The sequence below is a fragment of the Cyprinodon tularosa genome, unplaced genomic scaffold (assembly GCF_016077235.1).
Source record: "Cyprinodon tularosa strain WSP-4 unplaced genomic scaffold, ASM1607723v1 ctg84, whole genome shotgun sequence".
In the NCBI taxonomy this organism is placed as follows: domain Eukaryota; kingdom Metazoa; phylum Chordata; class Actinopteri; order Cyprinodontiformes; family Cyprinodontidae; genus Cyprinodon; species Cyprinodon tularosa.
In genome coordinates this window covers 3,430,632-3,457,246 of record NW_024039607.1, presented here as the reverse complement: position 1 = coordinate 3,457,246, position 26,615 = coordinate 3,430,632, and the positions used below count along the sequence as shown (strand labels likewise).

The 26,615-nt window shown below is 35.3% G+C and overlaps 1 protein-coding gene across 8 annotated transcripts in view; it reads left to right on the top strand.

The window, feature by feature from the left end:
- pax2b (paired box 2b) overlaps window positions 1-26,615 on the top strand; it is a 47,779-nt gene that overhangs the window by 10,936 nt on the left and 10,228 nt on the right. For 6 of the 8 annotated variants that reach the window (XM_038272699.1, XM_038272698.1, XM_038272702.1 and 3 more), the window contains exons 6-7: window positions 9,136-9,311; window positions 13,388-13,502. In XM_038272699.1, the coding sequence (XP_038128627.1) occupies window positions 9,136-9,311; window positions 13,388-13,502 (291 nt within the window). The remainder of the gene's footprint in view (window positions 1-9,135; window positions 9,312-13,387; window positions 13,503-26,615) is intronic. The other 2 variants (XM_038272701.1, XM_038272700.1) reach the window with 1 other exon arrangement.

The following is a 26,615-nucleotide window of genomic DNA, read 5'->3' as shown; positions in this document are numbered from 1 at the left end:
AAACAATAGTTATTCACTTAAATATTTTTTTAAGTTTAATTAGGAAAAAACTTTTGATGGCTACTAGTAAGCTTATTTTCTTCTACAGCTCTTAAATAAATATATATATACATTCTATTGATATTCATAGACCTTCTTCCTATATTTGACTTTCTAAATTCAAATTTTGATATTCACATTTCCAGAAAAGGATGAAAACATTTCCTTTAATCCGTATGGTATATTGTTTTGGTACATTTGCTTTAACTTTCATATATCAAATAATGTGCAGCTTCACATGGTTATTGAGAAGCACAGCAAAATTATCTTATTTCTGAAATTAGATCTTCTCAACAAAACCTCTTATACTGATAAATTACTTACAGGATGTCATTGTAAAGCCTTTATTTCTCTTAATTATGATGATTTTTCGATTTGCAGCCAAGGGAAATATGACATCTTAAATTAGAATATTGCATCTGACTCATAAAAGAAAACATTTAAGATGTTGACTTAATCAAAAATATATTTAATAACTTTCAAAAAGTACTTTCAATTTGGCAAATGAGCCTCATTAGATTGCAAGTTGGTTTTATTTTATGTTTATGAGTGTATATCCTGCAAGTAGCAGCTGCATTTGGGAAATCCTGAAACGAAGTGGTAAGAGAAAAAAAGTGCCATTCTACTGCAGTGCTTGCTTGTTGATTTTGTCATGTTTTCCACGGTGGCTTGTTTGCTATTTAGACATATTTTGCTTCGCTCAGTAGGCTGTAGTCTATACTGAGTTAATGCTTGGATTAAATTTCCTCACAGTGCAGTAGCTTCCCTGAGCCCAATTTAAGTTGGTAAGCCTCATGATTATTATGGCACAAGCAGTCATTATCAAAGAATGGAAACCCGAACAAAAAAAAAAGAAAACGTACAGAGGGAATGGGGAGGGGAGTGGAACACAAGCTCTAATGAAATGGATTGTCTGTGCAGCTTGGAATATTTGTTTTAGGCTGTGGCTGTGGCTCTCTGCCAAGCAGGCAGGCAGCTCCTAAGTTTCTAAGTCAGTAGTGTCCTTAAAAAAGGCTCCCCCACCCCATTACAGGAGGGATGTAGAGATAATGTAGTGTGACACACGTTATGTACACTGGGTCTCTGCAAGAAGAGCTTCAGGGACACAGGTGTCATAAGAGCCATTAATCTACCATTGTCACATGTTATTGCAAATTAAAAGCACCGTGTTACAGTGGCAGCTATTGTTGCAAACGGACAGGGAGTGGGAGCACGGGCAAGACCCCTGGAGACGGTGACCAGGCTTTGGTGAACATGGCTGTCCCAACCTTTTACAAATTGACACATATTAGAATTCACAATTCTGCTGAGAAACACTATTACCTCTGAGATTAACATCCAAGTAGCTATTAACCACCCCCACTGCTCCTGACTCTATTTGGTGCTCCACATTTTCTTTACTGAGAAAAGAAATTCCAATTTGTCACTATTTAGGAACAAATTTAATCAATGACTTTTGTTTTCAACAGTATAAAACCACCTGAGCACACAACAAACATCAAGCCGCAGGTGGTTCTTGCATAAATAATGCACATCTAAACACACTTGCCCCCACTTCTGTATTGTTTTAGTTATTGTTGGTAATGGTTTTATAAATCACAGCTTGTTTGTAATCAGTTTTGGATCTTGTCATGGATGGACCAGTCCAGTCTAAGCATTTTTTTAATGTTTTTTTAAAGAGATTGTAAAACATAATTTGGTTCAATAGAAAACAGAAAAATGTGACTTCATTTTAGCAGAGACTGAAGAAACCGAAAGCCTTAAATAAGGAACACAATTCAATCCTAAACAACTGGGAAATATGGGCATAATCTTTAGGCAAATTTCAACTGTGGTAACCAGTTCTTTCCTTCTGTTACAACTGCAAATAACAGAGAAGGGTGGCCAAAATCCTTGAGATCTACCATCCTACAACTTTTGAATGCCTTTCTTCTCTCAAACACCTGCATTTCATTGACTGGATTCTCTCAACAGTTGTCATTTTACTCTGCAGAGGCTCATAATTAGCTATCATTTGATTAAATTAATTTGGGAAAGGGATTCATGAAATCTTAAAGGGTAGGTTTTGAGAACTTGACACCCTAACACCGTCCCACTAAATGACTAGACCAGACAGAAAAGGGCCCTGGTATGGAGGTACCCAGTCAACATGTGTATGTGGAACCATTATGGATTTATCCATATGCCAGCACATATATGCCAGGTCCTAAATTTGCATAAAAAATGGTTCTAATGAAAAAACAATTAATAAACACAAAGTGGACCCTTTCCTTCGGACAATGGTAGAACAACCTGCAGCTCCAAGTCACATGTGGCTCTTTAGGATATCCAAAATAAGATTAGCGCAAAAAGAGCCAAACCTGAAGTTCATTTATATATAAATGCAACTAAGAAGTTTTTTAATACAATATCTGTAGAAACAATCACCTACAGAAAGACACCAATAGTTTCTTTCTTTAGCTAATTTCTTATCATTTTAGTAATCTCCTAAGGATGTTTTCATAAAAATTAAACATTTGATTCAGATAAAACCAGAGAAAAATATATTTTTTTTGTTTTATTGTAACGATTATTAAACCCAGTTTAATCAACAGGGTTTGGGGTTGGATAGCCATAATTCTTTTTTTTTTCCCTTTTTTTTATTTTACAATGCTTTTCGTTTTGATTTATAAGAGAAACACAATCAAAATTCATAATGAAGACCATCTTCATAAAATTTAAGAGCCAAGAAAGATAGCCCGGGGCAATCAGAGTGTATGAGATTGTCTGCTACAGTAACTGTTGAATTAATTATTTTTCATCTCTGAGCATCATGTGGACTAAAAATGATGGATGTTAGAGCTGCTTTTCCATTTTTGGTGCGAGGCATGGGAAGTCAGAAAGCTGCAAAATATCTGCACCTAAACAAAACAACTCAAATACGATAAATCGGACATTGGACAATCAATTTTGCAGGTAATCGATCAGACAAAGTTCATCATGCATAAACCTACACATTTTTGCTATTTTGTTGCAAATTAATTATATTTCTATCAATCCACTGAGCAATTTGGTTTCCAGTCCTTAGAAACTGCTTATAGATCTTTGGAGATGCAGAACAAACATTTTACATTCCACAGACATTATTTTAATTTGTGTTTACATAATCAAAACATTCAATTAGAAAAACAAAATGCAGCTGAGTTCCTCCAAATGGATGCAAATGAGTTTTAATTTGATTCCATTTAGGCCGAAATTGAATCAGGCAGGAGAATTATTTAGGTGTGTTATAGTGGAAATGTATGACGGTGTGTTAAGGTTACAAGAGCAAATATATGTTGGCATGTTATTTATAAAAAACTGAAGATTGGATGGGAGGAAAACAGATTTGGAAAGTAAAGTTTTTTTCTCTGAACTTAAGGTAACTGCTAAACTTTTCCACATATCAAACACTTTAGGAGCGCCAATTTTAGTTCATTCAATCAGGCTTCCGTCTTCCCTTTTTTTGGAAGAAGCCAACTTTGTTTAAAGCAAATTTTAAAGGGTTTTTTTGTTCTCTGTGGGCAGTCTCTCAGAGTCGGAGCAGTCCTAAGAGATGTGTTGGCTGAAGCTGCCTGCTGTGAGTTGTGACCTTTGGGTGCCAAACCCGCAGAGGAGAGCCTGCTTTAGAGCTGGCTATCCGATCTGATGGAGGCTGTTCCCTCGTTACCACCGTGTGAAAGCAGACTGATGTCAAGATGAATATTATCACTTCCTGGGATGATCAATGAATGACCAGAGAGAATGGGCAGGCATGTCCCTCACACATTCAAAGCCACTGAGGTCAAAGATTGTTATCACTGCTGTGTAATGGGCTCGTTTGGGTATGTCCAATTGCTTGTTTTGAGTTCCTATAGCTGGAATCCTCACTGATGGACAGTTTGTGGAGGCTAAAAATGTTAATATTTAAGATTTTAGAATTAGTTTTCAAGCATCATTAATAATATATTCAAAACTTATAAATTAGGATTCAAAGTCTGATGCGGAAACAAGCAGAGCGATTTAAGAATGGTCAGGACAAACCTATTATTCAGGGGTTGAAGGTTGAGTAGTTGTTAGCACTGTTACCTTTATCAAGAAGGTCCTGGGTTCCAATCTGGGCCTTTCTATCAGGAGTTTGCACATTCTACTCACACATGTGGGTTTCCTGTTGGTATGCTGGTTTCCTTTCACAACCCTATGAACATTAAGGCTATGACATACTCTCCACATTGATAAATACAAGCTTCTGGAAGCTTACAGAGAGGCTGTCCCTACTACTTTTAGGACAGCTATACCGTTGCATTCCTTCCAGAGATTATTTTCTTTTTGTGATATATGAAGCTTAATTTGTATGTAACAGACACAGAGACGGAAAGGGAGCTGAGAAAGGGAGAGGGGATAGGAATTAAGTGGAGAGAGAAAGATACAGAGAAAGGGAAGAAAGAAAAAGAAAAACAAACAACATGGGAAATATACAGCGACTCCTAGAAGTCTGTCCCCAACCTGCATGAAACAAGAGGGGAAAAAACAGGGAAGAAAACAAAATTAACCAAAAAATAAAACACTTGCCCCAATGACAGTGAGTATCCCATAGGCACCTAGTCAATCTGTGCATATATTAGGCAAAAACTATGATGTCTACACAATGTGGTTCAGAGTAGTACATATATGTAGCTGCAGATTAGTATTTGGTGTTTACCCGAGGACACCTGGAACAAAGCACCTGTGGTCTATATGCATGAGTATACGTGTATATGTGCTTACAAGGCTTCTTCAATAGAGGGTATCAATAGCAGGTGTGAGTCTTTATTGGCAAGAATGGGCTGCTTGTATGCTGCAAATATCCCAAGCTTTAGAGAAAAAATATGATCATAAATAAAAAATGTATAGATATATCAAAACTTGGAAAAAAGGAGATTTTTTTACTGATTGTATTTATCTAAAAGAAGTGTTGTTGTTGCTTTTCTCCCTGCTCATTACCTGGTGCTTTTGTTTAACATTTAACATGTCCAGGATGTAAATAACAGGATGTAAATTTAGAAACTATCATGTTATTTCAGTGTGTCATATTGTGAGAATCTCATACAGGCCCATGGCTCAATTTTATAATTGTATTAAAGTAGTGAGTGTAGGCTTATATTTACATATTATCATTACTGGAGTGTCAGAGGGCTGCAGGTTTGTTAAAAGTGAAAAGGCCAGATTCTACTGTCCACAGTTTGAGTGGGGATAAGAGTGTGCAGCTTGACCCAGGATGGGTCGTCTTGTGCGTGGGAAGTGGTGAATGACAGATATGGTTGTGGAGGGGGGTATTGATCAGGTGCTGTGGCTCAGGCTAGCTAATGGAGTGTAATTAATGACTCTATTTACTCTGATAGAAAAGAGAACAACTCAGCTTGATAGTGACAAAGAGCTGTAGTAACAGGTGAGTGGTCTTCATGTGGCCGTGTAGAAAAAAACATTCATTTGATTGTGCCAAACTTTCAGAGTTGATGTTTGTTTCTTACAGTATGCAGGAGCTGGTGCATATTTTTTTTAAAGAAATTAGTACGAGTTAAAAAGATATTAACTATTAAAAAAGGTTGGGTTTGTTGCATGAAGTAATGAAAATGATTTCTACCTTACCAATTTTTTCTTCCAGGAGCTCATATTGTAAGATATTATGAAAAAAACAACGTTTTTAAAGAATTAAATGGTACAACAAGGTAAAGGCTTAAATTTTCCATATATTAAAAAAAAAAAAAAAAAATTTCCATATATTTTTTACCTTAAAACATGAAATGGCTTTGACAGCACTTGTTACACTGAATAGTTTTAAGATAAATACCATAGCAAAATACATATCTTATTAGCTGTTTTAGAATAGATCAATGTCAACCTTTAAAATATTATAAATTTGATTGTTTTATGCTCTTAGAAAAAACAGGGAAGAGCAATAACAGAGCAGTTGACGTCACAGCATGTATGGAAAAAAGTGACAACTAACATTATCTGGTGAAAGATTTGCTAATTATACTCTCAAGCCAGAATACATCACATACAACGGCATACACTTGATGGTATAAGTTCCTTTCCACATATTTAGACATTTATTATATGAATTTAGTATTTATTGCAGTCCCATTTTGAGTGACAATGTTACATTCTAGTTTTTGGTCTCTTGGTTATTATATCGAAGCTTTTGCAAGATGTCGTAGAAATTTATCTGCTATCAATCTACTATGTACTAAACAATCAACTATTCCCCAGTACACATAACATGTTTTACATTTGCCTTAGTAAAAAGCTTAATATTCTTAACAACAACATTAAGAATATTTTCCAATGTGGAAGTGGCAACGTTTGATTCCTGTAATATTCATGCTAGTTACATTTTTGCCTACATTAACATAGTAATTAATGTAGTATCTATATCTCTGAGATTATATAAATACTACAGTAAGGGTCTGATCAATTTCAATTCAAAAACATAATGAGCACTGAATTGCTTGTGCTCATACAATTGGTAGGTGTATTGCAGGTAATTTTCTAAAACTGTAAGAGCAATTGCTGACAGGTGTAAAAGCATTGCAGACCACCCTGTGTAACTGAGGATTTGGTGTATTAACAAATTGCCTGTCACAAGAAAGGAGGGTAGCAGAGTGGTGTTTTTGTACCTCCCAAAAGTAGCCTCAATTTGCATCAGCACTGCTTGCAGATCATATGAGTTATTATTACATGGAGAAAATGCAGTTGTGTTACTTTGAGGCATTAACACCCTTACTGTTTGGAACCAATCAAGCTCATTGTTTCAATTTTTTTTAAATAATGTTTAAAACAACTCTTCAGAAACCCCCTACGTTTGTATTGTTTTTCTTTTATTAAAGAAAGTATCATGTTTTTAGTTTACAGAAAAAAGGGAAAAAGTAATTGGTTTGCCAGCAGAGGCTTTCCACAACAAAGAAGTTCATTAACTGCATCAAATAAAACAGAAGACAAAGCTTTTATTTTACTTTCTCTGACCAAAAAATGATAACTCCTAATACATAACTTAGATAACGAGATGACAGACTGTGCTTTTCCAGTAATATAGGTGTGTGAAGAGTGGCCATAAGATCTGAAAATGCAGAGTGAAGCTTTTTGTTTGATATGAAAATATAATTTAAGAATGATTTTTACCACTGATGAACACAGATATATTTAATAAAAGAACTCCTTCATAGATATTCCACTGTAATTCGTTAGATGAATAATTAGCTACGTTTGCAAGCTATTTTTCCCCTTGTTTTGATGACAGTCATAATATGTTGACATCGCACAGAATGTGCTCTCTCTCCATATTCTATTATTGCATTTATGTCTCCACAGTGATGGCAGATATTTTTGCAAACCTGTCTGATTTCAAATGTAACAGAAATAGATGCAAAAACTGCATCCACAGTCCATTTCATGTTTGATAAATCACATTGCAGATAGTAATTGTATTTTCCTATCCTCCTCCCAGTATTTATCATGTTCTGATGATCAGTGTATGCTTTACATTTTCATAAAGCCAAACATCCTACACAGGCTGTACCTGCTATTTTCGTCATTTAATACACTCCATTCTGGTTTTGTCAATTTCCTGATTTCTGATCTTTGTTTTTGTAAGAGAAATCTCCTGTTTTTTACCATTACACCCATATGAAAAATAGTAAAGGTAAAAACATCCCTCTTCCTATGTGGACATTATCAGCATGTTGAAAGAGAGCTAAACCGTACACAAATACAAGGTTTTCATTAATGACCTTCCTATATGTGTGTTATTTAGACTCATAACTGATTTGTAGTGAATTGACTATAACACACACAGGGAACTGAAAATAATATAGAAGAAAAGCTTCAAATCAAAGGGTCTATGAAATTGTTTGAAAATTTCAAATGATGAATCATTATTTTTAGCAGCAAAAAGGTTACCAGACAAATCATTGCTTCATAATTTTGCAGCTGTCAGCACAGATCTAGTTATGCACATTTTGCAGACTCTCAGACACACACTCCTTCTCTCACTCCATTTTATAGCTCCTCCAGCTCGTCTTTGGAGAGCCAGGTTCATCCTCTGACCCTGACAAAAGGTCACAGAGCTGAATGGAAAGGCACTAACCCTTCCAAATGGTGCTATCGCCCAGACATGATTGATCAATTGAATTCAACGGCGGGGGAAAACGTGGGATTAAGTAGAGTATTATACACACAACGAGTTGAGGCATGATGTTCATTTCGAGTTCATTTCGGCTCCCTCTTGCCACCAGATCAGGCAATCAATAGCAGGGCCTTGCATATCATATATCACTGCTCTCCCGCTGAGGGAAGAACATAATCTGCAGCAAATTTAGAATGACAGATTTGTAAGGGAGCTGAAGCTTTTCTTGGATTCTGGGGGAACTACGTTACAGCCAGTGATAGGGGTGGTGGGGTTTGTGAAAGGACTGCCAGTAAAAACGTTTAAAAGATTTGCACACAGCGATAAAAGCTAAGGTATCCTCTCTTGAACAGCAAGGTAATCAGGTCAGGAGTCAGGACAAAATTCCCATGTTTGGAGAGTAGGGATGATTGAACTAGACTGTGCAGTTTTATTCAGCCTCTTGTTCTCTGCCTCTGCTTCCAAATTGAACTGCATGCTCAGAGAGAATAAAGGCACAATTGAAATGGAAAAGGAGGATTGTACTTTAAAAAGTCCCCTTATTTTAACATACATTGGGCCCTTTTCAAGAGGAGAAAGGAAGAATGAGGTTTTCAGGCGGGAATGAAAGTTAATAAAATCACTTTAATGGGCTCACTGGTCTTTAATCATTTCACACGCTTGCTTCAACAATTATATCTGCACAAGTGACTGCAATCTATCAATTACCACAAGCACCTCAGACGACTGTGCTGTTAATTTTGTGCAGGGAAAACTACATGTGATGTAGCAACTGGTTAACAGCAACCGTTTAGGTGAAAACAATCACCACCCACCTTATTTTTAGGTGAGAGCCCCTTTAGAGGGCTACATGAGGAGAATATAAAGTGCACAGCTTGAAGTGAAGGCCAGCTTCCCGGGGTCAGTGTCTCGATTGTTGCTCTCTCTTCTTGTAGATGGTTCAGATGGTTCTGGCCCAAACAGTGATTCTCAGGGTAGCGTGGAGAGTTTACGGAAGCACCTAAGGGCAGACGCCTTCACACAGCAGCAGCTGGAAGCCCTGGACCGGGTCTTTGAGCGCCCCTCGTACACGGATGTCTTCCCCCCATCGGATCATGTCAAACCGGAACAGGTTAGTCTCCACTTTTTCACATAAACACACAAAATATAATGCAAATATACTGTGAAGTAAACAGCTAATTTAAAAACCAGCTAGAAATGGCTAAACACAGAACACAGTCTGAGCTTGTATAATACTAGAGGGATCAGCAGGAAAACTCCCACATGTTATTGATTTTGTAATGAAAAACACTTTCCTTGTACCTGCTGTAATTGAGAATAACAGTGAAGCAGCATGAAATGAATCAATATCTAGATTTTCTTTAGTTTTTATAGCTGTTTTTACCTTTGTTGTTTACAGTTCTGCCTTATGTGTTTATTTGTGAAGGCTAAGCATGGTCTAGCAGAAGATTCTCATGGAATAATGACTTAAAATAAAAATACCACTTTTATTTAGAATTCAAAACCTAAACTTTAGTAAAACTTTATGAAATGATTTAATTACTTACATTTAAACTATCGCTGCTACTGATAAAATTGCATAGATCAGTTATATTAGTATAGAGATAAAACCCCAAATATATCTAGTTCCACTGATTACTTTAAGTTCCGTTTTATAAATTTAATGCTGATTTACAAGGAAAAAAAAAACATCTTCAAATTCCAGTAAACTGGATAAATTGTTTAAATTCATATCCAATTACATGTGTTAAAATTATTTTAAAATAAATAAAAAAACATTCTATAAAATTCAGTCATATATTCCCATTCATGTATGAATAAAGTCTAATCTAATCCTGCTTATAACACAATTAAATCAAAGTAAACTGGTTGTTTCTTGCCCGAGTTTGGAGATTGAGAGGATATAATTTAAACCAAGAGGAGAAAATTATTACCCACCCAATTTTTTTAATCACAATGAGATTCATCTTCATGCGCCAGGTTCCTGAACAAATAAGGGACTCTTTAAAACTCTGTATGCATATATATATATATTTAAAAAAAGACAATAATAATTGCAAATATGCACAATGCTGACAAACTGAATACAAGGAAAGCATATCTGAAAATCTTATGAGTTAAGACAACGTGTATTTCTTTTTTTATTGAATATTAAGCTGGCCGTCGCAAAGGGCAAAAGGGTTTAACAATGTATTTTTCTACATTTTCTGTTGTTATTTTGTTTTTGTTTTTTTCTTTAGGAATTTTTTATTTTCTGAGATTTTTGTTGTTGAGATGGTTTGAAACTATATCGAAAGCTAAGAAGCAAAACAGCCAATCTGAAATATAAGGCTATTATGTTGCAACTGTTTAACTGTTTTCTAGTTAAGTTTTTGTCAGCTTTTTGCATTCTTGTTTCGTTTTTTTCTAATCAGGTTGGGTTTCGGTCCCAATAGACAGTTAATATTAATTTCCCAAAATAATTAATATAAGCTACTTTGTTTATTCTGAGCATTTGAAGTGTATCCCATTTCCCTGAAAGTCAGGCATATAGGGAATTTTAAACTTTAGCTCTCAATCAGCATGGTTGAGACAAACTGGGGAATAATTCTCCAAACGATCTGACAGTACCTTTAGTTACATGTCTTCACATTAAAGCATCACTCCACTGCTTTCAGCATCATATTTGCATTTCTTCTTAGCAAAGTGTTGCAGCCTTTGTTCAGCCAGCCTATGGGGCAGTGTGCAGCAACACTGGATTATGCTACGTTCCATTAGGTTGTAAGAAAAAGAAGTTTAAAGTTAAAGAAATGACATGTTTGTTTTCAAGTATGGCCTACATTTTAATAAAACATTGGTACATTATAAAAAGGTAATTGGTCCATACCTAGCAGAGACAACGACTTGAGGCAGAACTTTGCAAACAGCATCCAGCACTACATATCAACATATTATTACAATGCTTTTTATGTAGAGAAAATGGATAGACATGGGAAAACTGCCAGAGTGCACTATTAAATTACAGTCAAAAAACAAATTTTATTAAAGGCTCTTGGCTTATTACCATGGATAACCTTTATTTACAGTTCTTTCATTATACTATTAAATAACAAGAGACTATTAATTTCTCCCCACAAACTACGAGTCAGACCCATAAAATAAAAAGCAGTCCCCTAATTGAGTTCATTTTAATTTCTCACCAATCGGGGCAAATTACGCAGGTGATAAATCAGTAGGACAGGCCTCACCTCCAGAAGAAGGCCTAATTTGCAGCTAATTACAAAACTGATTCCTACTGGAAGATCAATACCGAAACGAATTGGAAATGACTTGCAATCACAAAGAGCGTCAGGGAGAGTGTTAAAAGGCAGGGGGGAAAGGCTAAATAAGGGGAAAAAATGGTTACATGAGAAAAAAAGAAGAAAGTAGGTCTTGAAATGGTAGAGATAAATCTGCTTTAATTTACTCCAATATTAATCAGGGTACTGTCGCCCTTTCATGGGTGCCTCATGTTTTGTTTCTGGTTTTGTTTTTTTTTCTCCCCTGGAAAACGTGGCCCTATTAGCCAGTGTCTGGGTTCTGTTGCGAGGAGCATTAAAAACCCATTCTGGAGATGCAAAACTCAATGGATTCACCCCTCCCACACTTCTGCCAGCCATTTGGTCATCCCTTTCAGACCCATCTTTTCACTTCCATCCCTCCTGCCCTTTATCTGCATGATAAAACGTCTGTGTGGCGTCTGAAGCCTGCTAGAATATAGCCAAACATCCAACATTATGCCAGCGAACAGTTGTTGCAGACAATTAGAGTTTATCTGTGATACTGACAGACAAGAGAAGGGTCAGGGGCATCCCGCCCTGTGGGAGCACAGCCCACCGAGCCGCTTACACTTGACTTTGGATAAGCATTGTCAACACTAAGTGTCCGGAAGTCTCATCTCATTAAAAAAACCTGCAAACATTTGACATTGGTTTCTTTTTGAGACAAAACAAAGAGACAATTTCAACATTCTGCTTTATCACTATTATTAAGGGTTATTTGTTAACAATGAGATTAAATAATTTGATTTCAAAACTTCAAAAAAGTTTTAGATGGAGAGATTTTCCCTCAAAGTAAAATCTATGTAGAAAACAGGTGCTAATACTATTTAGAGTCAACATCAGGCATATTGTTTTATTTATGGTACATCTTATTAATAATGAAACTGAAACATAATTAACTACAAGTTCAATTATGGTAAAAGGGATACATTTATTCCATCTGGAGATTTTAAAACCTCAACAAATAAAAGAAATGGTTTTGAAACAAGCTGTTATAAACTTAGCAATTAGCTCACTTACTTCTAGAGAAAAAAAAGATATGAGACAAGCAAACACGACAGGAATAATCATTTTTTATGATTAAATTTGAAATATATGTTGTTTTTTCTCTGTAAGGTGGTACTGTTAGAGCTCTAGAGTAAATCAAAAGCTGTGCATGCAGTTATCTCATTTATTTTATTTAAACATGGTTTAGAATCCAAATTAAGAGCCACAAGCTAAAGGAAAACAATGAATTGTATTTTTTTTTAAATAGGACCACATGGTGTGTCTGTAACAAAGCAGAACTGCTTTCTCCCTTGGCTGATCAGGGGTAGGACTGCAGTCAAGCACAAAGGGCCAGCTGACGCCTTGGCTTTTCACTCATCTCAAAATCCCACTTCCTTTCTCAAACAATACCAAAATACATTCATGATATGCTTGAACTGCCACCCTGCAGAATGCACACACATGCATCCACAAACACACACATTATGCCCCACTATCCTTGCAGGGACTTTGCATTGACTTCCATTCATTTTGCATTTATTTGTACAACCTAACCCAGACCCTTGCCCTTACTGACATATAACTCAGACTAACCTTAACTTAAACTTTCATTTCAAACCTTATTCATAAACCTGACCCCCAACTTAAGAGGAGAACATTTCCTCATGGGGACCAGTTGACTGGAGTCCCCAATATGTAGCATGTTCCTGGGAAACTGGCCTTACTCTGTCCCCTCTAGGTAGCAAATCCATGGCCACACACACACACAATGCTCCTCCAAATTTATACTCACACAGGCTATTGTGGAGTGCTTAATGGAGGAGGAGAAAAGGAGGATTTCCATGTCGGTATTGTTTGGTTGTGTAATGATTCAACTGTCCTTTTTTTTTCTTTTTCCCAGGCTAATGAGTACTCGCTTCCTGTCCTGAATTCCAGCCTGGACGAAGTCAAGCCCAGTTTATCCTCTAGCGCCAACCCAGACCTGGGCCCCAGTGTGTCGCAAAGCTACCCTGTAGGTAAGATCATGTGCCACATTAACAATATGGCTTTACACTGCCAAGCTGGGTGGCAGGGAACTACAGAGATGCACCATTTAAGAAATTGTGGCTAATTTCCTCGTTTTTGTGAAGCACTGACCTTGTGGAATTCATTTTAGCTGAGTCCAATTTAAAATAATAATAATATAAGGAGGTAGGAAATACCTACAAATGGAGTTTACATGAAAGAGGTTCCAACAAATAAAACAAAGGAACATTACTGTACTTTGTTTAGTTTGACCTGCAATATATTTATAGGCTTATTTACGTCTCTTAAGTTTTAAGAGACTTAGGTTTTCATAGGAAAAATGTTTACATTTTAAATAGCTCATCACTGATAGTTAAAGCTGTTAACTTTGAGTATTTTCACTAACAGTGACCCTGTTACCACCTGTTTAAAGATTAAAGATTTAGTTGATCCAAATTACAGCAAAAGACCATTAGTTGTGCTTATTTGCTGAAATGTTGTATTGGTGTGTTCACCCATTAGATGGAGTTTTTTTATTCTCTGTCAGGCAGCTCTGAAGTTTAAAATCACCCGATTCTTGTCATTTAAGTCCCTTTCTTTGGAAAAATAGATAACAATATCAGACAGAACAGTAAAACAAGTGAAAATAAAAAAAAACAAACACATTATGCGATACTGAGCTAAAACAAAAATGGACTAATGCGAACAACTTATAGCTGCTCTCTTGTGTTTTTGCTGAATAAGCATCATTTTAAGAAAGACTGGGCACTTCTTCAGTCCCAATTGGAAAAGGACCTTTGGGTGTCAGTGGATCAGAACTATGACTATCGGAGCAAGGTCTCTGGGGAGCAAGGGAGAAAAAAAGCTACTGTGGAAGACAGTCAGCTGCTCCTGTGATTATTTTTCTTTTTTTTTTCTTTTTTCACAAGGAGGCAGTTTGTGTGGCTCAGAGCAGGAGTAATGTGCTTCGGTAAATACGCTCTGGCATTTCTGCCGCCTGACTCTAACACCATGATCATTTATTTCACCCTCCTGTCGCTCCTTTGCTCTGTTTCTTTCCCCTCCTCCTCCTCGTCTCCTCTCCTTGTCACAGTTAATGACTGCCTGGCTAATTGAAATATTGTTCCGTTGTTGCAGTGTTATTACCAAGAAGAAGGTTAAGTTTACTGAAAGTTTACGATGACTGTCGGTACCCGAGATTAATATACGGAGCTTTTTATTAAAATTCATATAATTATGCAGACGCTATCAAAGGCATTGAGTTCTGTGTGTGGTTGTGTGTGTGGACTGGTGGTGGGATTGAAAATTACTGCAGCTCTCCTTCTCAAATGATAGTCAAGAGGTCTTACAGGAAGAGAAAGAGCCCTTTTCTCATTAATATGTGGGAGGTAGATTTCTCCCCTTGTGAGGCGGGCCCCTCGTGAGAAGAAAGGTGGATGTTTGTCCTTTGTGTATGGTCCAACAGAAAGGAAACCTGGGTCTGCAGGCAGCTTTGTTTGCACCTGGAATATTAGAGATGGCCTCTGCAGAAAGGCTATCCTTACTGATTCACAGGTGCATAGTAAGAGACTGGGGGGTGGGAGACAGGCATGTGATCATATCAACATGCTGACCTGCTTTTGGTGTTAGTAAATATGCAGGGCAATATAAATATTCAATACATCACCATTTTTCTTCTTAAAATGTTTTTCAAATGATGCTGTTTTCATGAAACATACATCAGATGTCTTTTAAAGGAGAAGTTCGGTTTTTTACACTTTAAGCCCATTTTCTGTAGTGTCCAGGATGAAATCGAATGATCGACACCAAAAGTTTGACAATTGCTCCTGTCTCTGCTTTTTGGCTCATTTAGAATCCACCCCTGGCTGCTTTAGAATGGCTTGCATAGAGCATGTCCGATAATGTCCTTAAAACAACCTTAAACGTTATTTTTTTAAAATATGCTACTCACCAGGTCGTCAGCGCTGTTCAATGACGTTCCAAAAAAAAGTTTCGAAAAGAAAAAACGTTCCTGTAGTGTTTTATTGAGCATTTTGTAAATCCCATTGAGTTCTGTAGGAATAGTCAATATTCCGCTGCCACCGGAAACGGAAATGGGGCCTGTTTACACAGTTGTAGTCTTTTCGCTTCACTCTGTGTACTCCGACGTCGAGGTGCTAACGTCTCTGTTAAACACTTTAAAAAACTCTGAAAATGGAATAAGAAAGTTGGATTCTTGATTCTCGACGTCGGAGTACACAGAGTGAAGCGAAAAGACTACAACTGTGTAAACAGGCCCCATTTCCGTTTCCGGTGGCAGCGGAATATTGACTATTCCAACAGAACTCAATGGGATTTACAAAATGCTAAATAAAACACTACAGGAACGTTTTTTCTTTACGAAACTTTTTTTTTGAATGTCATTGAACAGCGCTGACGACCCGGTGAGTAGCATATTTTAAAAAAAGAACGTTTAAGGTTGTTTTAAGGACATTATCGGACATGCTCTATGCTAGCCATTCTAAAGCAGCCAGGGGGGGATTCTAAATGAGCCAAAAAGCAGAGACAGGAGCAATTGTCAAACCTTTGGTGTCGATCATTCGATTTCATCCTGGACACTACAGAAAATGGGCTTAAAGTGTAAAAAACTGAACTTCTCCTTTAACTAAGGAATCCACTCAAAACAATTCATATAAATGAGTCCACATATCAAGTCTTAATAAATAAAAGTTGCACTAAGCATGTTTTTTTTTTTTTATTAAGTAGAAAATATTCTTTGGGTAATAACTTTTTAAAACATCTCTTGTACAAAGAAACTCATAGTGTATTCGCTCAGGTGTTAATTTCTACCATTCTCAGAAAATTGTCTTGGTGCTTCTTATCTGCTCTCCTATTTTCAGCTCTTTCCAAAATGTTACACTGGATTCAGTCTGTTGATTCTTCTTTTTTAGTTTTCTTTCCCTGATACCAGTGAAAAGTTTTATCGGCTGTGTCTTTTGTTTAACTAACATGTCTTCATTCATCCTCTACTGTATCTAATTTTATATCTGCCAGTAACATAAACCGAAACACAGCCTGGCACCATAGTTCCTCCTATACCAAATTCTATTCTTGGCATGGCTTTTTTGGGGTTTACGTCCCATTATTTTTCTATAAATATGTGCAACGGCATCCATTGGGTCTTATCCTTGTTTGAGCAGACATTCTCTCTCTATTTCACATGCTTTTTAAAATTTCATTTTGCAACTTTCAATTAATTTCAACACACTGTTTCCCTAATTGTGGAGCATTGTGCAGTGTGTGCAGAGAAGCCATTGTTGTAAAGTCTCATATAACCTGATATATTAATAAAAAACTGCACCATAGTATTGAAAAAGCTCAATGAAGTGGTCTTTGTTTTCAATTTAGCTGTTTTGATCATGTTTACGCACCATTTAATGTCTGGTTTATGAACTTATGATCTTTTTACATCTACAATATAGAGCAAGTGCTTCTCTTTGAAACATTCCTAAATATGAAATATGTCTTTAAATATTGTCATCTAATAGTTTTTCTAAATTATGTTTGCCAAGGTCTATTGAAAGTGCTCCTTGTTTAGCTGTCACAGTATCTATGTAGTTTGAAACTGTTGCTCATGTTACACACTTTTCATGGCATTAAAAACTACCAGATTCTATCAGTTTTCCTGGGTTTCTATGCCTCTTTGAAGCTTCTTTTCTTTATGTGTTCAGTACTTAGTGTGGACTTACTACTTTATTGTAGTGACGTTTTTACATGGATTACTTTGTTTTGGTCTATTTAAACGAGTGGATTACTTTCTGACATCTGTGGGGAATTTCATATCAGTGAGCCTATTAGAGATATTTCTACTGAGGAAAACGATAGGTTTATCCCATGTCTGTGTTCTCACAGGAGGCAAAGACATAAAGCATCCAGAGGTCAAACTATTGGAACAAACATTGCTTTGATTCACTTGGTAATTACTATTTGGTTAGTGGCTCCTCTTCTTGGTTTCCCCCCCTTAGTGGCACTGTGGATAATGTGATATTCAGGTGTGTGGTCTCCCTAATGACTGAGTATTACAGTTTACTTGCCAGTGATAAACTTACCAGAGGAATTTTAAGCTGTGAAAAAAGGAGCAAATCATTTGCAGCATTTAGGCGAAGATCCAATTTCAACTTAATTGTGTCTTTACGGTGAAAGGAACTGGTGAGTATGTTCATCCTTAAGATGTTTTTTTTCTTCTTCTAAATGCCAATTAAAAATGCCTCCAGCGATTGATCTTGTTGATTTTATGTGTTTGAATTTGCATAATCTATTAAAATATGAATGATTCATGAACTGCACATTGCCAGAGATTGGGATTCTCAGTGAGCTGAAAGAGTTGAGAGATAGAAATCTTTTGTGTCCTCTGCTTATCCTATTAAGGCTCAAAAAGTACCTCCAATAAGAAAAGGGATTTAAGGGCATTGTGCACATCATCAAAATTCTGAGGCAAGAAGGCACTTCCATTAAAAGACTGCTTTTTCTCTCTCTTTCTCTTCCTCTCATCCACATTAATTCTGTATTACCTGCTAAATAGTCCCTCTTACCCTATAAAAACACCAAAGGGCTCCATGAATATGTGGAAAGGACAATTGCATATTGTGAGGTAATTTCTATTGTTGATATGGGAAGTCATTTCTTTGATGAATTCCCTTTCAAGAGACGGATTTCATCTCAAGTGCTTCTTATTCTTCTTCATTCAGATTGCTTAAAATTCAAATAGTGAGGGGTTGTGTGGGGGAATTGGTGAATAGCCAAACGAGGAACTCAGAACTTTTTTTGTGCATGTTTTTCAGAGAAAAATGAGGAGATGGTCCTCGATATGACCAATTGTCCACTATTTCAATAGAAAGTTTTAGTATTTTCCTGAAAGTAGTCTGAGCGTGGCCTTTTTCTTGATGGTGCTTCAGCCTCCATCTTGAGGTTGTGAGCGGTTCTTCTTGGGCTGTTGGAGGAAACTTTTATGCACCTTTACTTTTTAATTTTTAGTGAAATTTGGCCTGCTAGAGGTTTTTTATACATCCATTTTATCTAATTATAATGTTACCGACTATACCACTCATGGTGAAGACTGCATCACCATCAGTGACACACAACAACAAAAAACTTTGGTTTTGGTTTACCCTGTTAAACTGCTAAGTGAGCAATCTCTGCATCCAACTTTGTTGATGAAGAGTTGAGTGGAAGGAAAACTTGCAGTAGAAAAAGAAAACAGGGATTTACTGTAGTCTTGAAAAAAAAAATTAAGTAAAGGTAATTCAAGAGTTTGAAAAAGATTCACACAGAGCTGACTGGAGCTGGGTTGAAGCTTCAGCAGCTGCCACACACACATGCATATTGAGACTTAGGGCTACAACTCTTACCTTACTTACACCTGAACCAAAGACAACATTCTAAACGGCCTAACTGCATTAAGGAAAAAAAAAAACTTAGTGGATTGCTGCTCAGCATGTCAGCTAATTTCCTCAAATATAAAAATATTTTGCAATATATTTGACAAAATTCATTCTCCCAGACTCTAGAGGAAGAGTTGAGAGGCGTAGAATACAAGTTACTGTAGGTCCGGCAAAAGGTTTGCAGATTCAGCCGGGGTGTTAGTGTGATCTCCTGATATTGGTCCATTGTGTTTTATTTAAAAGTACATTTCTACCAGGAATTTCAGAGCAGTTCATGTTTTTCTTTTTACAAAGATTCGGATTTAATTTTCCTGCAAGACTTAACGATTATGTCTAGGGCTGCAACTAACGATTACTTTGCAAATCAATTAATCTGTTGATTATTTTTCCGATTATTATTAATTATTAATGAATTATTATTATTATTAATCGAATAGCCACAGCTTCCTTAAAGATCACTTTTTTTTAAATTAAATTAAACAAGGGGAAACTAAAAGTTTTCCTCTTCAGAAGTTCTGGTTAGAACACATTGACAGAAAAAAACATATATTTTTTTATTTAAAATGCAAAATGTTTATAAATATAAATATATATACATATATATATATATATATATATATATATATATATATATATATATATATATATATATATATATATATATATATATATATATATATATATATATAGTATATATATATATATTTTTTTTTTTTTTTTTCTTTTTTTTTTTTTCCACAATTTTCATATAGTTACTGCTTTAAGTGGGTCAATCTTTCAGATAACAGCATGTTTCACAGTCTGCATACTTCAGTTAATGATTAATTAGTTACTAAATTAGACGATTATTTCAATAATCGATTAATCCCGATTAATCCAATTAATTGTTTCAACCCTAATCAAAAAATGACTGTTATTGGCTAGCAAGATGATCTGGTCTGAACTCAATGGATAATATATGGAGTATTGTCAAAAGGAAGATGGGAGCCACCAGAGCCAACGATGCAGTTGTCTCAAGCAAAACAGATCTTCTCCATGTCCGGCTGCACTTATTCAAAAATTCATACAAAGGATCCCCCACCAAGTAAATAAGTTACAGAACTTATATTGTTAAGTTGATAAACTTAAAAGCACAAGTTTTTAGAAATAAAAATTAAAACATTATTGTCAAAATCTGTTAAGGTATTTCATTATAAAATTTTAGTTGTTTTTTATTTAGCTGTTTAGGTTATGCTTAATTATTACTCACATAGTTTATATTAATCCAAAATGTTGAATATGTCACATTATCTTAATACATTTGAGTTAAAAGAAATATTGCAATATAATAAGATGTGATTAATAAGTCAAATTAATCATTTTCAACATTTAGGTGTACAATGTAGAGTTCAAGGACATAGAGTTTAGGTGGCGAAACTTTTTCACATTGATTTAGGGCTGAAAATTAATCAGATTAATCATAATTAAATTCTATAGAAATAATAGTTAACTAATTTAGTAATCAATTAATCATTAACTTTAGTATAGCAACTCAAAGGCATGTCTTTAGCTGACAGGGTAAGCAGAAATAATACCAAAATTGTACGAAAAATATATAAACATTTTGCAATTTAGGATAAAAAAAAAAAAATCTGCTCTATCCAAAACTCATCATGGAAAGGTTTTGGTTCCACAGGTTCTAAATTCTGTGACAAAAATCTTCTTCAAGGAACTATTTAATATAAATTAATAATAATATATTAATAAAAAAAATATTTCAGCCCTACAATAAATACATTTTTTATCCTCCTCTCTATCAAATTTCTATGAAAGCTTGTTTTTTGTTATTATTAGTTAACCATAACAGCATTAGCAGTTTATATATATATATATATATATATATATATATATATATATATATATATATATATATATATATATATATATATATATATATATATATATATATAGAAAGCTTCTTAAAGAAAAACAAGAAAAACAAATAGTGAAAGACACTTTTTTGTTACAACGTAACCTTAGAGTATTAATGCTTTAACTTATAAGTTTATATATACATGTAATAAGTCTTTAAAGTAGAATTGCACTTAAGAAAATAAAATGATGAAACTTTTACACTTTGAAATTAGAATTTTATCTATCTAAAGTATTTAAAGTGAGGAAGCTCTGAGGTTCACATAAAGTTCTAAAATTTAAAGAGAATAGAACAAAACCACCACCATCCTTCCAAACCCTCGGCATTTTGTCCCACAGGGGAAAACATTGAAATTAATGCTCATCTCTTCTTTACAAAAGCAAACTAACCTTTGAGCACACATTTGATAATGAATGACTTTGAGCTGGTGTTTGGGGAATTAAAGCAATTTGGCTCTCCAAGCATTCTTTACTAAGTTGTAATTAATTAGGGTGTGCGTTTTTTTTTTTCCTTTTTGGGGGAGTTGATAAATTGCCACATTCTGCATATTGCCCAGAAAAATGGAGGTCAGAGATTCTTAGTTGTTGTTGTAGCAAACACAAAGGTGTCCCTGTCATGCTAAATTTAATACTCTCGCAAGCAAAAGAGTCATTCACAAATGACTTTGTTCATGTGCCAAATAAAGAGAAGGTCACCCTGTTTTTCTACAGTGTGTGCGTGTTAAGAAAACGAGTTCAGATCAATGCTAAGCCATAAAATAAAACCCATAAATCAAATCATCTGTTTTCCAGTAGTAAAGTAATTGTGTATGTATTAAAATATACTTATACATCAACAAACCTAGAGTTCTGTAAGGAGAGCTGTATTCCCACCTCGGCATCTACTCCTATGAGCCATTTCTCAATTTGAGGCACAAATCAACAGGCTTTTGTAACAGTTAACCTAAAAAATCTTTGAATTGATTTTCACAGGGGTAGAGAGGGAAGAAAAGGGGGTGCCGAGGAAAATAAATAGCTTGATTTGTTGGCGTTCAATCTAAGGGGGGACTGTCAGAGGAAGCAAAAAGAATAAAGAAGGCCATCTTTTAATGAGAACCTCAACACACATCTCTGTTTGTAAAAACAACAAAAGGCTAGGAGGCAGCTAATGAGGCTATCATTGCTGTGCAGAGAGTTTTGTGAATCTCTGAAAGAGGGCTTTAAAAGGGGGACATAAAGCAAGGGCATCAGAGAGCTGCTGGCAACCACCACCAAAAACCTGACGCAGCTCAGACTGTTAAATGACATACTTAGCATTGAAGCATTTAGAATGCTATATTTGATGTATTTCACATTCTCTGACAAAATATCAGAGAACAAAATTGCCTTTTCTTGGACAAAGATGAGCATAAGAGCAATTTGCGTTCAAATTGTCAACAATAAACAATAAAAATAAAAATCCAATCTACATGTAAATGTATTCAACTAAGGCTAAAACAATTAATCAGATTGATCTTGATTAATCGATTATTGAAATAATTGTCAACTAATTTAGTAATTAATTAATTAAACTGGAGTTTAGGGACTGTAAAACATACCTTTCGCTGGGAAAGCAACCAACACCAATAAAGATATAAACATTTCTCATTTATGTCAATATGCTCTGTCCAGAACTCCTCAAGTTGAAAACTTTTAGTTTCACCTGGTTTAATTTAGTAAAAATCTTCTTTAATGAACCTTTGGCTATATAATTATTAATTGAGTAATCGAAAAAAATTATCAACAGATTAATTACTTTGCAAAATAATCGTTTGTTCCAGTCCTATATTCAACCCACTTTATTCTGATACCTCCAAATAGTTAAGTGCAACTGGAATTAAGATCATATGTTTCCTCATAAGTAAAACCCTAGTGTGAATATAGCTGTTCTGTTTAGACCTCAGAGTTTTTTTGGGAGAAAGTTAAGGAGCAGTAAAATGCAGTAGCTGCATTTCCATTACAAATATACACAAAACTATGTCAATATTTCACACATTTCTAAAATTCTAATTTTTGCAACTATGGTATTTCCATTAAATAAGAAATACAATTAAAATTTCACATGACTAGGTTTGTTCACATGATAATTCCAAAAAATAACAAGGCAGCAGTGGATTTAAACATGAGTTATATTCCTATTTCAGCCACAGCTCTAGTTCGACCTGTGCCCTTTGTCGCAAACTAGATGTAAAATAAACAATGTCTGCACATGAATCCAAATATGCTGCGCCATTATCCTCCAACTATTTCCAGTCTTCTTTTTCTTCTTTTTACAAAGCAGTGAAGTCCAGCTACAGATCACATAACTCATGTAATGCTAAAAAGTATTTCCATTGCAGTGTTGTAAGAAATTTGATGCAACAGAAAAACCACCTCATCAAAGAGTAAAACATTTGTAACATGATGGTTAATTGAAACACAACAACTGATTATCAGCAAAGCTTAAGCTATATTTTAAGCTTTGAAAATCTTAAATAGCTCTGTTCAATTTCTAAGTCCAAAAGCAGAAAATAATATTGAACATCAGCAAACCTACCAAAACCTGGCCTTTTAGCTGAACTAACAGGCTTGTAAAGATCAGATAATCAGCTAAGAGATCAATGGGGACTGTGGAGGAGTTATATAGAACCACATCTCTAAGGGTCCTGCCAGTATAGAGAATCTGACAAAAAGATAGTCCATAGTACAACGCTTTAGAAATTTGGAACTAATTAAGAGAAAGCCATTGATGAAAGAAAGCCATTGGGAGATTCCTGTTTGCATTTAGCCAACGTTGTGATTGGGAGACAGGAGACATGTGAAAGAAGATGCTCTGATCAGCTGAGAACAAACTAAATGCTAACCTGTATATATGGAGGAAAACTAACACAGGACATTGTATTGGACAATCTTACCACGGTTAAAAATAGTAACACCATCGTCAAGGTGTGGTGAGGCACGACTTGTGTAGCAAAAAGAAACTGTAATCATGGAAGAATTTCTTCTTCTAGGAGCCGCAGAAGGTTAGAGATGCTTACCATCCAGTTTGACTAAGATTGGCTGTTTTGCCAAGAAACTTGGCAAACACAAGGCTGAAATTAAACACATGCCCTAGAAAATACGACTAGCTGTTGAAACACAGAGTAGTTCTATGAAATATAAAAAAAAAGTTGCCTGCAACATATAAATTCATTAGAAACCACTGCTGTTTGCTGTTGTAATTTTGTAGAATGTGTAGAAGTTTAAGGATTATGAATGCAATTGCAAACCATTGCAGGCATGCATACATCGCTCTTTTTGTTTTTTTATTAGAAACCTGTTTTGTAACAACACTGACTATAATGAAGTGAGTCTTAATGGTACTATTTATGTCATTGTGAAGGCTGGAATCTCCAATGAGGTTAGACCTGAAAGCATTGATCCCCTGATTTGAAATCAATATCAGGACTTGTATTGATGAAGAGACCAAACCACCTTAACGAATTTAATAGTCAATCATTGATGTTTAACAATTTTCTTCTCTCTTACTTGATCATCTTAAGACTATGTCATTCTTGACATGGAGTTGAAGATATCCTGGAACCTTTTTTTTTTACATTCTGTAATATATATACCATTGATTTTAAGTCAGATGTTTACATTTGGAAAATGATTGAAAAGACAAGGCATTCATTGACACAGCTATGACTGCTGCAGTAATAATAAAAGTAGAGTCAGATTGCAGAGACTGGCAGTAGTTACCCTTGTCTGCACACACACATGCACACACAAGCACACAATGGCCTCACCCCTGCAGGACCCCCCACTACAGTACTCCCACGGCTCCTTTTGACTTATGTGCACTGGCTTGTGGCTAACTAATTCTTATAATAAATGAAAGGTCCAGAATGACCTCACTCTTCTCTGCAAAGCTCTTTAACTCTCGACCGTCGAGTCCGAGCACTTTAACAAAAAGACACATTTCAGCAGCCACTCATACAGCATGGTCATCGATGCAAACAAAAGGGAACAGTTGTTCAACAAGAGATGGTTAAACAGCTGTTCAACGTAAAAGTTTAAGCTTTAATTATTTGCATTTGCTTATTTTTGATCATAAAAAAATATATATAAACAGACAATATTTTGTATTATTTTAGCAGATATTTCAAAGTCATAGGACTTTATAGGCTTTCAGTGGATTTTTCCCTTAATCAATTGATCCAATTCCTTTTGAGGACATAAAACCTTTTTCAAATTAAAATATTTTTTAAAGCACACAAGAAAAAGTATCCTCAAGCTAGTTCCAATACTAAATAATAGGGTTAAAAAGTCGCTATAAACTAGATTTCAGGACTTAATTAGATGTACATTTAGTTTTCAAATTAATGTTTGTAATAGACTTAGACAAATTATGTTGTCATTTTGTATAAACAGAGTGTATACAAAATGAAATTTCGATGCATACAGCTTTCCAACAGTAATTGAGCAACTTAGCAGTAAAATGAACATTTCCATTTATAGGCAATTTTGTAAAAACTATACTTTAGGAACCTTTGGCTATCCAATTATTATTGTTAAATAGAAAAAATAACTAACAGATTAATCAGTTTGAAAAATAATTGTTAGTTGCAGCCCTAATCGGAATAGTCCTAAAACACAAGCCAGTTTGTCTACGGAATGAATTCTAAATCTGAAATATCCCTTGGAAAAATATCATTTTTCTAAGTTAAAAGTATCAGTAGAAATGCACTCAGTAGCTTAGGGCCTTTTGACTAGCGTCAATATAGTAAAAGGTTTGTTGTATCGTTTTTGCTGTATTGTTCATATCTAGACTTCTATTTCATACCCTTTGAAATGTTACAAATAGAGAGAAAAACAGAAGGCAGATATTTGTTGTGAGTTCCTCTTTACTATTAAGCTTTTTATTAGTCAGACTGAATGAAGATCCATGAATAGTGGTTTTACGTCACAGAATCTGAGTTGGGCCTGAACTTGGACTGCACCAAACAACAGACTTTGATCTAAACCATTCGTTTTTTCGCCCTCACTACAGTACATGTTAGTAGTGCTTGTCCTCCCAGAAGATCAACATCTCCCACAGTTTAAAAATTATCTTCACCCTCTACTTTCTTATTGAAATTGTTATGTAGCTGCAGCTAAAAATTCTATTCTGATCAGCTTTTTAGTTCTTGTTTAAGAAAGGTTTTACCACAGGACGATGCTGTCGCTGTGTTCTGATTTCCAGATTTCTCCATTCAGCTGTGGATAGTTCATTTAGATTTAGCATGGGCATCTTGACTGTTTCTCTGATTAATGCTCTCTGTCCCCACCCTTCTCTTGTATTTTAGGATGATAGATTGAAGCTGGTTCTGTTATGGGTTCAAAGCTTGGGATGATGATTTCATAACCTAATCCTTTCTCTCTACAACTTCACAATAGATCTGTGACCTATCTGCTGTGTTTCTTGGCTGCATCATGCTGTATGTACCCTAATGTTAATTAATAATCCTCTGATGCAGTCGGAGAACAGCCGTATGCACTTGACTTCCTGATATTTTGTTGTTTAGGCGCACCAGAGTAAATGGGGTAAAAACAAATGAACATTAAACTTTTTATGTGTGTATAATTTTCCCTCTGCTTCACTGTTATAAATGGCTTTGTTTTGGTTCATCGAATACATTCCAGTCAAATCACATTACAGTTTATCATTGTAACAATATTAGATTTAAGTTTAAGTAAATCTAAGTTTCAGGGGTTAGACTTCTTTAAATCAATGTAGGAGTAGGCACAGGTTTTGAATACTCCTGTAGGAAAAAT